This window comes from Peromyscus eremicus, chromosome 20, assembly GCF_949786415.1.
Source record: "Peromyscus eremicus chromosome 20, PerEre_H2_v1, whole genome shotgun sequence".
NCBI lineage: Eukaryota > Metazoa > Chordata > Mammalia > Rodentia > Cricetidae > Peromyscus > Peromyscus eremicus.
The window spans coordinates 64,434,810-64,453,546 of NC_081436.1; the positions used below are offsets into that span (position 1 = coordinate 64,434,810).

The 18,737-nt window shown below is 45.4% G+C and overlaps 1 protein-coding gene across 1 annotated transcript in view; it reads left to right on the forward strand.

Moving 5' to 3' along the window:
• Window positions 1–4,522, forward strand: part of Nipal2 (NIPA like domain containing 2) — an 87,846-nt gene extending 83,324 nt beyond the window's left edge. The window contains exons 9-11 of the mRNA XM_059247848.1: window positions 1,332–1,395; window positions 2,446–2,540; window positions 3,862–4,522. Coding sequence (XP_059103831.1) covers window positions 1,332–1,395; window positions 2,446–2,540; window positions 3,862–3,974 — 272 coding nt within the window. The 3' untranslated portion in view covers window positions 3,975–4,522. The remainder of the gene's footprint in view (window positions 1–1,331; window positions 1,396–2,445; window positions 2,541–3,861) is intronic.
• Window positions 4,523–18,737: the final 14,215 nt, after the last annotated feature.

Consider the following 18,737-nt stretch of genomic DNA (forward strand, 5'->3'; position numbering starts at 1 on the left):
GAAACATCAGCAGAGTGGATGAGGTTCTTTCTGTAAGTGAGGAGGTGAGGTTGAGACTGAGCTTCTCCTAAGGGCGGGTCTCACCCTGCTCACCATGGTGTCTCTAGTACCTACAGAGTACCTTCTAAAAGATACGGCAAAACTGGCACCCACCACACACACAGCTAGTTTCAGATGGTCTATGATTTAAAGATTTCCTACTTAATAAAAGCTCTGTAAAGTCCTTTGGACCTTAAGTGAAGAAATCATTGGGACTAACTGGAAGAAGTCATTAAACCAGATGATACATGCTTTTCCCCATGGCCTACAGAGGAAAACCAGAGGAAGAAAATGGCAGGAAGCTCCATGGAGAAAAATGGGTCAAGGCAACGCCCAGTTGCCGGAGATTCCTCTATGCCCGTATGGGCATCTGGCCAGACTTACAGAACATAGGATATAGCCAAAGAGATAGCATTGCTGCAGCAGGCAGCCTGGGGCAGGCCTGCCATGACAGTGGCCTCGGCATCCAGCTGGCTTCTCACGATGGGTCCACTGACTCCTGATGAAAACCATAGGTGGAAGACGGTTGCTGGAGTTTTGTTCTCTTGCGTGTTCCACAGAGAGACCCTGGACTGAATAATACAATCCTGTTTACAGTGCTGGGAAAACATCTCAGTAAAGGGCTTTCCACACAAGCATGAGGACCTGAGTCCAATCCCCAGAGCAAACTCACATTTAAAAAAGGGGGTGGAGCTGTGTCTGTGACCCCAGAGGCTGACCAGCCAGCCAAGCCAGGTCGGTGAGAGACCCTGCCTCTAAAAATGAGGTGGATGTTCAGCTCATGAGAAAGGACACAGGTTGTGCTCTGGCCTCTAGCATATGCACACTTATGACTATGCATGCATATGCAAATACATGCACGTATAGACAAAAATGAAATTTCTGCTTACAAAACCTATGTTGGTTTTATAACATTGATAATTATATTAAGCCTACAAGACCATGCAAGTCTTTTGAGTAGCTTGAAATGTAAGAATAGCACACAGGGTCTTTTAAATTAAAATATTGAATATACATTTTAAGGGAAGCCACACATAGAAAAAATATATTTACATGATTTTTTTTTTTGAGATAGAGTTTCTCCGTGTAGTTTTGGTGCCTGTCCTGGATCTCGCTCTGTAGCCCAGGCTGGCCTCAAACTCACAGAGATCTGCCTGGCTCTGCCTCCTGAGTGCTGGGATTAAAGGCGTGTGCCACCGCTGCCTGGCTATTTACACAATTTTTTAAAAAAATAATGTTTGCTATTATAAATGCCCCTGCCCTAAAATTAGCTCTGTCCTCTTCTTATACAGGCATCATATTTTACCAGGAATTCCTTGGTGCTGCTCTTCTCACTGTGTTTATATATCTCTTTGGGTGAGTAAAAGTCTCAGAGGTAAGGTATGTGAAGTTCTATTAATTTTGTATAGGATTTTTGGCACAGTACCTCAAGTATAGAAAATTGGAACATACTACAAGAAACATATTTTTCAACTTAACACTCTACACAGGGCTTTGTGCTCTTGGCTTTGTGGCTTGTGTCCCCCTTTGAGAGTTCTGAAACACTGGGGATTTTCAGTTCCAGCCAAAATCATAAATCCACTGGTGTCTGTGGTTCCTCCGTAGGTGTTCAGTTCTCTGTCAGGCCACCTCTCCCTCGGAGCTCCTAGGTTGGATCACCCAAGTGAAAGGCCGAGGCTGGTAGATTCTAGTCTTAGATGAAGTAGCTTCAGGTTGGTAGCTGCCCTTTTTATCCTAAAACAGCCAGTTTGGCCTTTTCTGGAGACTTGGTGGATGTCACCACTGACATTTGCTGGCAAACCGAGCACCAAACCTTGACGATGTGTTGCCAATGAATAGCTACTTCCATGGGCTCCAGGCACACCCCGTTAATGTTTAGCTGCCTCTTGATCTGCTATTCAGCATGACCATTGTTATGCAAACTTGAGCCTAGTCTATTTTCAACATAGGAAACCATCTATCTTGAAAATTTAATTTCATAAGACATTTGGGCGCGGCCAAACTTCTGGGGTCTGGAAACTATGACTACTCTTATGGCCAAGGACAATGAGAATTCTTAGAAAATTAAAGAATAGCTTGTTTTTCACTTGTGTTGCATGCCAGTAATGGGTCTGGGCATGCATGGATAGAAAATGAGACCTAGTGTCTACCCAAAGGGTTTAGAGCCTGAATTAGCCTCCAGATGGTGAAAACCTGGGGCAGAGATTTATTGGAAACTGCCCAAGTCTTGGTTCTGGGTATAACTCTTACTGGCTGTAAGAATTAAGACAAGTTTGAGGCAGTTTACCATGAGAAATGGGACATACAAAACTCATGGACTTCATGTCATCATGTAAAAGGGTGCAGTTATTTAATGCAATGGCTGCTTCAGTATTCCTGTGTTCTTCATTAGCATGTTTCTTACAGGTGCTTTCTCTCATTCCTTGGAGTATTTTTGGTGACGAGAAATAGAGAAAATGACCATCTACAACAGTCTTTTATTGATTTTGGAAATATTCCTGGTAAGAAAAAATATGTATATTTTTTTCTCTAATTTATAATAGATTGTCCTTGGGCCTGAGATGGTTCAGTGGATACAAGCGCTTGCCACCAGGCCTGATGACACAAGTTTACGTGGTTGAAGGCGATACCCGACCTTACAAGAGTTCTGACCTCCACACACACACACACAGTCATCTTTTTAGAACACAGGGAGAAAATTTACCCTTATAAATTAATCATTGTTGGCACTATTTTAGATGCTAACATAAGAACATAATTTTTACCTCAGGAAATGCATTTAGTGATGAAGCCCAGGGAGGTGTAATGTTGATAATTTATAGATGTCAGTTCTGCACAGAACAATGAGGTTGTTGGGGAAGACTGAGGCAGCTTGTTCCCTGTGATGCCAAGAGTGACCACCACCACCACCAGGACGTGAACACCCTCTTTCCTCACTTCATTCATGCACAATGGGTACCATCTTTCCAATGCTCGTTTCCACTGAGAAACAACCCACCTTGTGTGTGTACAGTACGCACAGAAGCAAAATCCAGAGCAAAGGCAGCCATCCTTACCACCCTCCCACCCTAACTCACCCACCCACTCCTAGCTTTGCTAGGGATTTTGGGTGACCTACAGGTTTCCATGCAATAGTAGAGAAAGTTTTGTCCACCATTCTGTCCATCATGCCTTTAAAGCAAAAAAAAAAAAAAAAAAAAAAAAAAAAAAAAATCACTAAAGTTTCTATAAGATTGAGAAATGAAGACCAAGGGAGTGAGTTTGGTATTCTCTTTGCTATGTGAGCTACCTAATCAAGAGTACTCAGTGATAGGATTGGCATTAGCAGCAGCAATGCTCGTTAGGGCTCATTTAAAACTGATTTCTTTTGTAAGAAATAAAAATGCTGGAAAATAAAAGGGTTTGTTTGTATGTAACTATTTTCTGCTTCACAGAGCTTCCTGTATAGGATCTGCAGTGGCTCTTGGAGCTCTGGTCCATGATGTTTCCTGTGTTGTTGTATAGATAGGGGGAAGACAAAACACAGCGTTGAAAGGTCTGGAGATGAGTGACTAGTTATGTGGCTCTCCTGATTGTTCCAACCTGTCCTCATGCCCAGTGCAGAGTGGGCAGATGTCATGTGGATAAGTGTGTGACCACATGACAAGTGCTAGGAGATTTTTGTGGGCCTTTCCTTCCTTGACGTTTTATCTTTTTCACTGAGAGGGTAACCACATAGTATTTTTTAACGGCATAAAATGTGGCCAGAACTGGAGAGAAATTATTAGGACATTTTTATCTTTTAAGAGCTCAAAAGGTCTTTTATGATTATTATCTCCACAGGGAAACAAATGTTGGACAAAATACAACCAGATTCAAATGGCTTATCCTATGGAACCTTGCCTGATGGAAGTGACTCAACCCGGAGCCAGAGTGGAGAGAAGAAAGAAGCCTAAAATGCCGAGAGGGATGCCGTTGGCCGGTTATTCAATACCACCTTTTTAAAACATTGCACATGTTCAATTTGTGTCAGCAGCTATTTCACGCTGACATGTGTGCACATTCGATTCAGTCCTCTCCCCCACTGTGGACAGTCAGGGCCCTCCTAATCTCTAACAGTCTAATGCTTTCATGGAATGTAACTCAAAGTGCTCCCCACACCCTGCATCTCTCCCTAGCGATCATCTAACTGGCTGTATCTTAATGAGAGCCTGGCTGCTTGAGCAGGATGTCACACAAAAATGTGCACTCGAGATTTGGCCATAGAAGGCATAGGTTGCTCCTCCATGTGGCTTGCAGAATCAGCTTGTTGGCTTCAAAACACTCTCTGCTGCCACAACCTGTCTTTAAAGAAAGGTCTGATGTGCTTCTCTTGGGCATCTTCTACGAGCCTTTCGTGAGGACTTACTCCTTTTTCCCTGTCAGGATGGCAAATCTTCTTTTCAGAAAACCAACTCTGTTAAAATCCTCCTTTGAAAATAAAGGGCCTCTTTAAAAAACAGAATTACAAATGGTATTCTGTGTTGGTATATACCAAAAACTCAAAGACCTGGCTGCTGGCATTTTTTTTTTTTTAAAAAAAGGGGGGCCTATGGGGGTTGGGGATTAGGGTCAGTGGTAGAGCACTTGCCTAGCAAGCACAAGGCCCTGGGTTCCGGTCCTTAGCTCCAGAAAAAAAAGGTGGGGAACCTATGCTGGGCAGTGGTGGTACATACACACCTTTAAACCTAGCACTGGGGAGGCAGAGACTGGTAGATCTCTGAGTTCAGGACTATCCTGGTCTACAGAGTGAGCTCCGGGACAGCTAGGGTTACACAGAGAAACCGTGTCTCAAAAACTTAAGAAAAAAATGGGGTGGGGAGCATTTTAAGACATAAAACGGTGCTCACCTCTGTGGCATATGTACTAAAATTCAAACAGCACATTTTATCATGGTCTTTGTGTTAAGTATGACACACAATTTTTTAAGTGTTAAAAATTTTGCAGCAATGTTTATTTTTTCAATAAAACTCTAGAATGGTAGTATTTTCTCCAGCCTTATGGTCCTATTATATTTACATTGAAATTGAAGGAAAACATGTCATATGCCTTAAGTTGTTACAGACCCTATACTTTATTGGGTGGGCTTCTATGTTTTAGCTTCCAATATAAGTCTCAAAATGACATTTAGATTCTTAGGATATTCATACTACACACTGTTTCTCCCTCCAAGTCCTCTGAAGCTTTGCTATTGTGGAATTTCTTTCTGAATGCTGTGAATATGTGTGGCTCCCATTGGATAATAAATAAAGCAGTTTTGGCCTATGGCAAGAAAGCTTACAGCCCGGCTGGAAATCCAAGCAGATACAGAGAGAAGAAAGGCAGAGTCGGGAGATATACTAGCTGCTGCCAAAGGAGCAACAAGATGCCGGCAGACTGGCAATGCCATGGCCATGTGGTAACATATAGATTAATAGGAATGGATTAATTTAAGATCCAAGAGTTAGCTAGCAAGAAGCTGAAGCCATAGGCCATACAGTTTGTAAGTAGTATAAGCCTCTGAGTGATTATTTTATAAGCAGCTGCAGGACTGTGGGGCCAGGCAGGACTGAGAAACTTCTGGCTACACTTGGCCAGTTTTTCTACAAAAGGGAAATCATGATCAGAGAACTGGGTCTCAGCTCCTTGAATCTGGCTATCGACTATAGCCAATAGAAGAACCTGTGCCTCGTGTGGCTTCTCTGCTTCCCCTTAGCACACTCACTAACATACATTTGCAGGCAGAATCTGTAATAACTTTTATTGTTTGTGCTATACCTAATATTTAAACAATGAGAAAAGAGGACACATTTATTGTAACTAAATAATAAGGTCCATCCTTAATGACACTTTAATCATGCCACCCAGTGTCACTGAAGACTTGTGTTTGTGCATGGCGCTAAACTTGGAGCTAGTGAGATGCTAATCTTAATTGTTTCTAGTCTTTTAATGTTTTATTTATTATAACCTGAACTCCTGACCAAACTGGAATAACCCAAAGCCGATCTCTGACTTCAGATTATTATTAATAGTTCCTGCCACTGTGAAAAGTGTCCCATTAATCTGGATGCAACAGTCAGATAATTAATGACATGTTTTACTGAATGGGTGCAGCACGTTGGCTCTGGGAGGCTCAGCTAAGTTATGTGTCTGGTGCCTTAAACAACAAATTTCTAGTAAATCTTGACATTAGTTTCAAAGATTGGGAAGCAATTAGAACAACGAGTTTTCCTTGAACTAGGACCACGTTCATAGTTACAACACCCAGTTTTGAGCACTGTAGAATTTTGCAGACATAAGCATAACAATAGTATATTGGAACCCTCCAACATTTGCATGAAAGGTTTTGAGAAATGAAATTTATTATTCGGTACAGAAATGCTTTTGAAATCAAGGTTAGATATATTATATTCAGACCTAATTTTACTAACTGTGGTGCACCAAACCAAGGTGGATGGAAGTCTTAGTTTACTGGCCTATAGAGTGTTTCTCTTCCTCTTTTTCATGCTCAGTGCCTGACAACAGCCAAAGCCAACCCACCCCTTCTGGAGTTGTAAGCTGGGAACCTTTGGCCAACATTTGGCTCATCTGACTGTTTGTCTAGACCAAGGATTGGCTTTTTCAGTACAGACTTAAAAAGTAAATATTTGGGGGTTTGTGTTGTCCATATGGTATCTGTCCCTCACTACTCAGCTATTCCATCATAGCACAAATGTAGCCATAGACAATATGTAAACAAGTGAGAATGGATGTACATCTGTAATTATTAACAAACAAAAAAATTAGTAGCCAATCCATGTCTGTAGTTTGCCAAGGCCTGGTCCAGACTCTTTTGCTCTTGCTATGCAACTTTTTTTCTTGTTTCTTGAGCAATGGAGAGCTAAAAAAAAAAAGAAAGAAAAAATTGACACTTCATGGTTTGTGACAAATCAGATGCTTGATATTTATATTAGGATCATTTTGCTTATATAAGAAATAAATGGATTTGTTATGAGTTTATTCTCAGAGTCCAACTTTGTCTCTTTGGAAAGCAGTGATTCTTTTATGGACATCACTAAACAGGCTGGAAGAATTTACCTAGTCCCACGTACCACTCTGGTAATAGCTTTGGGAATTATCTCTCGTAGTCGAGGAGTGCAGTGGTCTCCCCATCTGACCACTTAGTTTAAATGCTTGCTTACCCTACGCTATAACACTCTCATTAGCAAAATCCCTTGAAAACTAATACACCAAAAGATTTTCAAGCAGAGATTAAGAATATATTCTTCACACACACACACACACACACACACACACACACACACACACACACTACCACCCCCACCTCCACATACACATGTTCCATGTACAGCACTGGAGTTTCTGTTCTATTTGTGGAAAAAGAAGGAAAAGAGGAAGATTTCATGGATATGTGCAACCTTGTGGCTATTGAAGAATAATGTGACAATGTCTAAGTTTAGCTCCAAAGAAAGCAGGTATGATGGTGGACATGACTCAGATGAACGGAGATATGAAGCCAAGAACCGCCTGTGTGCTCTGTTTTCCAGGCACACAACACATCCAGGAATAGTGACTACACATGCTTGGCCCCTTTGAAGCCTGCCTCTGGGATGCCAATTTAATAGAAATAAGAAGGCTATGAACACAGCAGTGAGCAAAATGAACCTTCCCAGCACCTGTCCAGTTTGCTTTATGCAAACCCTGGGGCTTGCTATGTAGGCAGTCTTTAAGCAACTGTAAGCCTAATGCACGTGTCTGGCACTTGTCCATCCCTCAACTCAGTCTTTTTTTCTGTTGAAGTTTCACCTTTTCAGGATGTCATATAGCTGGGATCCTACAATATGCAGCCTTTTGAGCCTGGTTCCTTTCATTTCTTAATACACATTTACCTTGCCTCCATGTCTCTCATGTAGTCACCTAGGGAGATTTCTAGGTAAACACCACACATTCCGCACTGCTGATAGCTCCGAGTTGAACTGAACATGATCGTATAAGGAATTGTGAGGCTGCTTCTAATCATTAGACTCATCAACAGCCTGGCTCTTATTATGACCATCTAGAAGCAAAAATTAAAAAATAAAAAAATAATCCACACATACATGGTTTCAAATATAGACCAGTCTGGGGCTATTGAACACATTGCTTTAAAACAGCAATTGTGGTAAATCCAAGGAAGAGCCTTCCCACCCAGAAATTCTTGTCTGTCCCTTTCTTACCAGCCTGAGGGTACCACACAACACGCTGTCCTGTGCCAGGAGAACAACTGGCTCCAGGAGCTATGGCCAAACTAGGAAAACCCCCTTTCAATGTGGATCCTTTATTGAGACTTACTGAGTCCCAACCACAGCAGAAAAGAGGAATATCAACCCCATAGCAAATAAGTGACTTTTCAAGGTACACCCATCTGAGCAAGCCATTGCTAGGAAGTTCACAGAGTCCTGGGCAAGATGCAAGATAGTCTCCGTGTTCCAGCAAGGAACCTCCTTCCAAGGGTGAGCCGCTGCTCTGCTGGCGTGACCAGTCTCCCAGCACACCCACTTCTAGAACCTTCACATGGGAGCCCTGCTCTGCAGGCGTGACCAGTCTCCCAGCACACCCACTTCCAGAACCTTCACATGGGAGCCCTGCTCTGCAGGCGTGACCAGTCTCCCAGCACACCCACTTCCAGAACCTTCACATGGGAGCCCTGCTCTGCAGGCGTGACCAGTCTCCCAGCACACTTCCAGAACCTTCACATGGGAGCCCTGCTCTGCAGGTGTGACCAGTCTCCCAGCACACACACTTCCAGAACCTTTCCTTTGCTGGTTTTAATTTTAAAACAAGCCTCACACAGTTTCTGAGGTTTGGGCTTTCCTCCCCGTGTCCAGAGGACTCTACCTAAGCCTTCTGAACACAATGCACCTACAAGAAAATGAATCAGCTTGAGAGTGCTTGATCTAGAGACTCAAGGCTTAGGATCATTGCCTGATTGTCGGCTATTCATCCAATTACCAAATGACTCAAACTGCCAAATACTCATGAAGCCACTAGATCGAAATTGGTTGCCTACTATTTTTAGTGTGTGTTTGGTTTGGTGTTGTTTTAGAACACTTTTGATTTTGCTTCTTGAACACTGAGCAGAAGGTATAGAGATTTCCCACATAATTCCAGTCCCCACCCTTGCACAGCCCCCCTTTATCAACATTCTCCCTCACATGGCATATCTGGTACCATCAGTGAGTTTATTCCGGTGAATCCTTATCGTGCCTCATTCCTCGTCTCCATTAGGGTCCCTGTTCTGCGTCAGTTTTCTTTTTTTGTTTTTGCCAACTTGCTACAAGCTAGAGCTATCTGTGAGGTGGGAAGCTTATCTTGAGGAAGACAAGCCTGTGGGGCATTCTCTTGATTAGTGATTAAGGTGGAAAGGCCCAGCCCATTGTAGGTGATGCCACCATGGGCTGGTGGTGCTGAATCCTATAAGAAAGCAGGCTGATGCCCCTTTCAGAACAGAGCTGGGGGGGGGGGGAATAGATGGGAGGTGAGAGGAGGGAACAGGAGGAGAGAAGGGAGAGGAAACTGTGGTTGGTATGTAAAATAAATGAAAAACATTTAATAAATAAATAAATATCACTTAAAAAAAAAAAAAGAAAGGAAGCAGGCTGAGCAAGCCAGGAAGAGCAAGCCAGTGAGCAGCACCCCTCCGTCGCCTCTGCTTCAGCTCCTGCCCTGACTTCCTTCAATAATGGACTGCGATACAAGAAGGATAAGCAAAAGAACTTCCCAAGTTGCTTATAGTCATGGTGTTTCATCAATGCAATAGAAACCATAACTAAGACAGTGTTCTTAGAGGTGTGTATTCTGCAACTTGATTAAAGGTTTGGTGACACTCATCCACCATCACAGTGTCGTGCCAAAGATGCTCTGAAGTCCCTGTGCTCCCCCAACCTCCCCACTCAGCCTCTGGTCGTTTTGCTGTCATGGGAGTTTTGCTGTTTCTGGAACCTCATACGGTTTTTCTCATACCATACACAGCCCTTTGAGCCTGGCTGCTTTCATTTCTTAGTATTCATTTATCTTTCCTTGTCCTCTCATGGCTTGGTAATCTATTTCTGCTTAGTACTGAATGAGGTGCCACTGTCTGGATGTACCTCAGTTTACCATTCATCTACCAAAGGACATCTTGGCTGCTTCCAAATCTTGATAGCTTGTAGTCCTTAGGAACATAAAATGAATGAGATATGAAGACCAGCATCTTGGGAGCTTACCACCTAGTTGTGGAAATAGCAACTATTATTTACTGAGTCCACAGAGCCCAGGCAGACACTACGCTTCATCTTCTCTTTGAGTTGCTCATTTTATCCTTACAATTTATCCAGTAGGGAGGCCTTCTCTGCACTTCCCACATTAGAAAACCAGAGCACACAACAGCACAGAGATTACAGTCAGATGAGCTGAGAGTGACACCTAGAGCATGAAATTTAAGGAAGTCATGAAATCTTCCTTTTAGGGTCATGAGAAGGCCACTCCTGTATGTGCAGAACACCAAGAGTAAGTTAGTCCTTAAGTCTAGTCTGGTACACACCCTACTGTGTTCCAGCCCTGCACAGGATTGAGTGACTTGACCAGTACACTGGTCTTACACCCAACACATACAACTCTTTTTTTAATTACTTAGTTTATTTTTCATTTTATGTGCATTGGCGTTTTGCCATGGGTGTCCGGTCCCCTGGGACTGGAGTTACAGACAGTTGTGAGCTGCCGTGTGGGTGCTGAGAATTGAACCCTGGTCCTCTGGAAGAGCAGCCAGTGCTCTTAACTGCTGAGCCATCTCTCCAGCCCCAGCATATAACTCTTATCCTGTTCTTATCACTATTGCTACAATCCCTACATGGCACAATGGCATGTCATAAATGTCTTTCTTAGGGCAATTGAACAGACAACCTGGAGCTATAACAAGAGAAAGGTCACCTAGGTTAAGTGGTCTTCAGAGGAATAGGGATGGTAATAGGCTAGTGCCACAAAATGGATGTTCTCTCTGCAACCTAAAAATAAAGCTCTTATTTGGGGAAAGGTGGGGGAAAGGTTCTCTCTCTCTCTCTCTCTCTCTCTCTCTCTCTCTCTCTCTCTCTCTCTCCTTCTCTCTCTATCCATCCCTTCCTCTCTCTCGTGTAACATAGTGTTTGGTGCACGCATGCATATAGAAGCCCATAGCTGGTACCAGGAGTCTTCCTTGATCACCATCTACCTTATTCATTGAGGCAAAGTCTCTCAGTTGAACCCAGGACTCCTGGACTGGCCTAGTCTGGCTTTGCAGCTTGCCATGGAGAATCCCCATTTCTGCCTTCCAAGTACTAGAATTACAGGTGAGCCACCACGACAGCCCAACATTTACGTGGGATCTGGGGATCTGAGCCCTGGCTCTCACATGTGTGCAGCAGGAGCTTTAACCACAGAGCATTCTCCCTGGCCCTGATAATTAAGTCCTTTAGAGGGAGATCAACCTGGATTACTTGGGTGGCCCCTAAAGTGGGTATCCTTTAAAAAGATAGAAGGGAGGAAAACTCAGACTTAGTCACTTGAAAATGGAGGCAGAAACGAGAGTCTTGAAATCACAACAAAAAGTACCTGGAGCCACCAGAACCTAGAAGAATTCAAGGATGACTCTCTCTCTTTTAGGGACTTCACAGGGAGCACTGCCCTGCTGACCATCAAGCCACCAAACATGTGATAATTTGTTGCAGTGACCTAGAAAATGAACATACAGCTCAACATGGTCTTTGAAGAACCAGGACATAGGAGAAAGCCCCACCAAACAGAGACTGGTAATAGCTCAAAGCGAGCTCGGTATGTGCCTGTCACGTGGGGAAGGCAGCTCCAAAGGCCTCGAGTGGCTGGATCCGGTATATACTAGACTTGAGAAGAAAATGGTGGCATTTGCTTCATATCTAAGAATGCAACATGAACGTGAATATTGTATTAGGACTTTCCTGGCTGAGAGCTGGCCCAGACGGTCAAATACTTGTCGCGCAAACTGGGGGACCTGAGTTCACTCTACCAGCCAATGAACTCCAGGATCAGTGTGATATCCTGCCTCCCCAAAATTGAAAAGAATACTTAATGTTCACCTCTGGCCTGCACAGCATCCACAGATATGAATATTTACACACATAAAAAATAATAGCAAATAACTGAAAAGGACTGCATTAGTCACTTTTCTGGTTGGTATCATCAAGTCCATGCCAGAAACAACCTAAGGAAAAGTTGGCTGGGTTCACAGTTCACAGGTTTTGGTCCAGCACAATGGGGAAGGCGTGGTGGTGGGGGCAGCTCCCCCCCTTGGTGGTGGAAATGTGACCGTACTGTTCCCATAACTACACACATGGAAGCCGAGGGCAGGTCAGAACCAGGAGCAAGGGGAACTTTCAAAGGTCTATCCCTAGTGACCTACTTCTGACAGCCAAGCCTCACTTCTGAAAGACTCCACAGCCTTCAAAATAGATGTTCAAAACGTGGGCCTAAGGGGCCATTTCCGACTCAAACCACAAGGACATTGTCAGCATCTTCAGAAATTCCCTAACAAAACTGGGTGAGACTTCCCATCATCCTTTGGTATTCTCTGTCTGTGTGAGATGGAACAACAGGTACCCTAGAGATGATGATTTGATTCCAAGTGTGCATTTGCAGCCCATCTTTTCTTACCGGAAATGAGCAGCTGTGGCTGGACTGCAGGCTGGATAGTGACTTCTGAGATGGCCCTGGGGAGCACATGCCTCCTCTCCAGAACACGGGAGGCATGGGCACAGTCTCAGGCGAGGAGTCCATGGTGTCGCAGCATGAAGAAGGAAGGGTCAGCAGAGGACCTTGGCTGAAGTTAGAGAGTAGGGGGGATGAAACCAAAGAGCTCAGAGCTGTCAGTTGAGAAGGAGGAAAACACAGCAAAAGAAGCAGAGACTGCAAGCGTTAGGGTTAGGGACTGGGGACAGTGGTGTTTTTCGGGGAGCTACTGGGGACCTAGTCTGGCTCTGGGAGGCCACAGCAGCTCAGCCCCTCACTTCAGAGGTGCTTACAATACCCACTCAGCCCCCAGCCAGTCAGGGGACCACTGGACCCCCAAAAGGCCTGATGTTAAGTGTGGCTTCTCGCTCCATAAAAGTGGGCATTGTCTGAGACTATAGTGCGAACCAGTCGGCGGGAGTCGGCACCAGAGGCAGTATTTCAGGCAAGAAAGGAAAGGTGAGCCTGTTAGTGACAGGAAGCCTTGGGAGACTGCCTAGCTTTATCTTAATGAACACTACTTTGTTAGTTTTTAAAGGCTCAGAGTCACTCATGTATTCATCTAATGACGGCTTAGGTATGGCTAAGCGAAAAAGCGGGTACAGAAAGGGGTGCTGAGGAAATGGGGTAGAAGGGGAACCCTCTTCAAAGTGGAAAGATTACAGTCATGAAAGCAAGCAGAACCGGGGTGCAACAGCAAAAGACCGTCCTCAGTTCCGTCCACCGCGCAGTGCACAGCCGGGTGGGTGCGCCAGCGCAAACCAGAGAAATGAACTAATGAGAGTGAGAAGAGACCCCTTCAGGTAGTACAGTCGTCACGCCCCCACCCCAGCCCCACCCCCACCCCCTGCAAGCCATGCATCCCTGCTCCAAGTTGGGAACTCTAAAACTCTGCCTTCAGACCAGGTGACGTCCCCATCGCCTCCCTCCCTCCCACTGCTAACTCCCCACCACTCCAGGGAGCTTAGCATTCCTGGGCTGTCTTCCCCTCCGGTATGGACACTACCCAGAGCATGACAGCGTACAGGACCTGTAAAGGACAGCACTGTCTCTGGGCGTGGGCACAATGGCCTGGCTGGCCACTCTACAGCCTTGTCTAAAGTGAACCACCTGCTTCCTGCTGGGCTCAGCCCGGCCTTCCAAGGTCTCCACGGAGTAGAACTGCATCCAAACCGCGGCTGAGGAACGACGCCTTGGCTGTGTTTGCTGTTCACCAAGGAGTGTTGTGGAGTCCAGACTCATTTTCCACTGAGTCGAGGGAAAGTAAAGACAGCACCAAACAAAAAATAGCTTCCTGGCACTTCCTGTTTACTCTTTCCACAGAGTCTCCTCTACCAGGGGCTAGAAGCCCCCCTTCCGAGAACACGGAAAGCCATGCTGGGTTTTCTGGGGGTGGAGGGAGGGGGGGTTCTTCCATGTTTCTATCTCCCCACCTTTGTTACACACAAGTTGTTAGTTTCAAGATTCTTTTTTTCTAGCACTATTCAGAAAAAGGCGTGCTACTGCTGGTGTGCCCCTGGTGACCCCACTGTCCCATCTATAAAGAACAGCTAGTTACATCAGGGCTTCTGAATAAGATGAAGGGAGATGATGAAAAGGTGAAAGAATCGGGGAGACCAGGGACCTGTGCCTGGCACCAACACCCCCTTTCCCTTCCCAATAACGTGGGCATGTGACATCAGAGGTAATCCCTGGCACACCCTGGCCAGGCAGGAAAAGCTACCCAGAAGGACAGAGCAAAGGTGGCCCAGACTCAGACGTAACACACACGTGCATGTGTCCTTTCTCATAACCACTGGGATGCCAGGCATGTTTGGACAGAAGGCCTGAGTGACGGAGGAGCCGTTTCTGGGTGGGCCAAGACGACAGGTCTTCGCTGTAAATTGGTGCTTGGCCCTCCCCACAGCCCACACGCTGCACGTGTTGTCTCTGTCCAAAAGCAGTGAGAACGACTTCACTTTCCTCACTGGTGTTTTGCACCACAAGTTAGTAATGGAAAAAACATTTACCCTGTGGCCAGGGACGTTACAACCTATCAACAAAAATGGCTGAGAACAAATCCAAGCCCTCTTAACTGATGGGTTGTTGTTGTTGTTGTTTTTTAAATGAATGATTGAAACAGCAAGGCAGACTTATTTAATTTTCATAATTTAAAAATTGACAATTGAATAAATATCTTTCAAAAACCATCAGTATGAAAGCCACCCTGTTCTTGTAAGGAAGAGAAATGAAGCAAAGTCACAAAAAAAGCCAACCAGCTTCTACTGAAGGGAACTGCTGTGAACCGAGCTGCATCCCCCAGGAAAGATACACAGAAGTCCTCCCTGCCTCACACTGCCTCAGTATGTGACCTTATGGAGCGTCTTTAAAGGGGGAACTCTGGTATAAGGGGAGCCATTAGGGTATCCGGTGTGCCTGATGCCCTTACTATTAGAAGGGAGAGGTTTGGACACAGACACACACACCGAAGGTCATGTGAAGATGCACAACAGCACCGTCAACAAGCAGAGAAGTGTCTGAGACCAGCAGTGAAGCAGGGAGCAGGCTGCCCCTCCACCCTCAACAGGGGAACCCCAGTGTTACCCTGATGTCAAGCTTCTAGGCTCTAAAACATGAGATGATAAATGTCTGTTTTTAAGTGCCCTAATTTGTCACAGTAGGTTTAGCAAATTAATACAAGGGCTTTTGTCTCCTTGGGCATTCGTCGGTTGTGTCCGGGAGCGGTGTTTAAGGGTCCACTCTTAAGTGGACACCCTTGCTGGGAGACAAAAGCCCCTACTCCCTCCCACAGTGCAAGCTGAAAACACTGCTTCCCTTCTTCCCAGCCCCAGACAGTTGACACTACGTTCCCAACACTGAAGTAGGAGTTTGGGGCAGTTTAAATGTCCACGAGCCACAGCAGTGGTGCCATTGGACACACGGTTACAGTGGTACCTGTGCCATCACAGTGTCACCAGAAACCAGGCCAGCCAGCCATTTGGCTTTACTTGGACTCCGCCCACTGATTCTGTGGGCTTCCCAGCACTCAGATCTGTGCCAATCAACTGAGAGCCATGCTCGTCCTCGGTACCTCCAACTGTGTGGTCTGTGTATGGTATTATATGTCTGTATATCGTTCATCGTCTGCCTCTACCCCTGCCTGCCAGCTGACCAGCCTCTTAAGATCGGTGATCTTGACTGTTAGAATCACTGATATGTCCTGGTGGTGTTTTAGAAACTTTAAGGTGTTAAACCCAGGGCCTTGTGTGCTAGGCAAGTGCTCTGCCGCTGAGTCACCTCTCCAGCTCCAGTCGAGCTCTCTTGCTATCCCTGCTGCATGAACAGCTCTTTCCTCGTTGGACATTTGGGACCCTCAAAGTCACCCATGAGGGCTGGTATCAACTGCTTCCAAACACATGTTCATATTGATGTTTTGACCTCTTTCCATGAGTCAAAAAATATTCTTCTTTCTTTCTTATTTTCTTTTATCTGTATGGCGTGTGTATTGTGTGTACATGTGTGTGCTTGCTTGTGGATATGTGTGTGGAGGCCACAGATGGATATCAGATGTCTTACCCTATTGCTCTCCTTGTTATTTTTTGAGACAAGATTACTTACTAAAGCAGGAGTTCAGAATCACAGTTAGGCTGTCTGGCCAGTGATCCCCCAGGATCTGCCTGTCTCCACCCCCACCATGCTGGGACTATAAATGTGTGTCACCGTGCCCAGCTTTTATGTGGACATGGGGTTCAAACTCAGGTCCTCATGCTTGTGTGGACCCCCCCCCCCACCATGAGCATTCTTGGTGGCATCTAGAATGGTGAACCCTTTCCTGAACATTTTCCATTTCCTTTGCTCAGGTCCAGCTCCAGACTCACGGAATGTGTTTTTAAATAATAAGACTTGGAAGTTCAAAATTATTACTCAATCCATAGGCTGCAAAACGAATGCCGTGTTAGAGGCATGAAAGCAATGTTAATCTCATACGTCTCCATCAGAGCTCTTGGGTGACCGGGGACTCTGCCAATGAGTGGTAACATTTTTAAAAGAACCCTTCCTCTGAGCAGTAGTTCTCAACAGTGGGCTTAAAATAGCCAGAGCCATGTTGTCAACAGATGTGCTGTCATCCACGCTTTGTTGTTCAGTTACAGAGCCCAGGCGAGGGGCTGAGTGCGACTCTTTAGGGCCCCAGCACTTTTGGAATGGCAAATGAGCATTGGTTTCCACTGAAAGTCACTAGCTGCACCAGCCCCACCAGGAGAGTCAGCCTGCCCTTTGAAGCTTTGAAAGCAAGCATTGACTTCTCTTCTCCAGCTCTGAAAGCCCCAATGGCATCTTCTTCCAGGAAAAAGCTGTTTACACTATTGCTTAGCATAGCTGTCTTCTGGACTTGGCTCCAGCTTCTCCATGGACTCTGCTGACTCCCTTCGCACATTCATGCTGTGGAGACAGCTGCTTTCCTTAGGTCCGGTGAGCCAACTTCTGCTGGCCTCAGCCTCAGCCTCAGCAGCTTCTGTACTTCTGTCAGCCTCCCAGCAGTGCAGAAGAAACCAGGACCTTGCTCTTGGCTGAAGGAATGTTGTCATGCATGCATTCACTTTTAGTTTCCTTCAAGAACTTTCACTTTTGCATAGCAATATGGTGCACGAGGCCCAGCTTTGGGTCTGTCTAAGCATTCTCCAGGCCTTCCTCCTCATTTCTCTGTGAAACTCTTCCGAGATTACTGTAGAATAATTAACTGCCCTGGTTTCAATATTGTTGTATCTTGGGGGGTGGGAGGTAATAGAGAGAGAAAGATAGAGAAAAGCCAGTCAGTGGGGCAGACAAAGACCACAGCACATACAGATTTAACTGGATCAATATGGCAACACTGGAGACACCCCAAAGCAGTTACAATAGTGGTACCAAAGGTAACTGATCCTGGGTCATCATAATCAATCTAGTTCTGAAAACATTGCTGAAGTGTGAGCTCCTACAGGGTTACCATACGCATTTGACTTATCAAAATGTAGTATCTGTGAAGCATAAGAAAGCATGATGTGCTTGTAAATATTTGTTACATAAGTGCATCTCTGAAATCTGTATACATGTAGCTACAGCAGTCACTAGGTTCCCCCATCATCAAATCTTGCCTTATTTTTTTGCCTTAAGCATAATTCCTGGTTGCTTGGTTCCTCTTCCCTCTGCTACCATGGAAACCAATAGCCCAGAAACAGGTTGCTTCTCATCAAGTTGGGCAACATATATTGCACCCCACAGAACACACGTCCTCCACGGCCAGGGTCCAGGAAGTACTAACTTGGCAGCCTAGTATCCTGGATGCAAACAGCTGTAATCTGTAGTACCCCACCAGTTCAGGTGGCCCTGAGATCCCCAGGAGCTCACACAGTGTGCTGAGGGGCTACACTGGTGAGTCACTCTGTCTATGAATGCCTACAGTGACCACACAGTCTTTTCTCAGGGGACTCTCAAGCCATAATGTTCCTGGTGCCTCTTATTGTAGCTGGAGAGTTTTCTCTCCAAGTCCGGCCAAGCCCCAGCAGTGTGACAGCCCATTAATTCTCTTTGTCCTGCCTATACTTCCTGCCTGGCTACTGGCCAATCAGTGTTTTATTTATTACCCAATCAAGCAACACACGTAACATACAGACCATCCCACAGCATCTTATTCCCGTCTTTCTCTCTTCCCAAGCAATTGCTGTCGCAGATAGAGTTCCTACAACGGACAAGCCACATGGTACTCAGCCCTGCAAGTGCCACAGAACTGCAAAGTCATAGTTCTTAGTTCCCCTTCACGCCAAGGAAACTACAGCCCAATGAGGTAACAGCCTCACCTGAGATCACAGAGCAAACAGTGAGGCAGAGAGCCCTGAGCTTTGGAGACACTACCCTGCTGCTAAAACACCCTTCCAAGGCTGTTGTCTCAGCCTTGTGCCTGAAAAGGTTGGCAGGGGACATGTTGGAGCAGA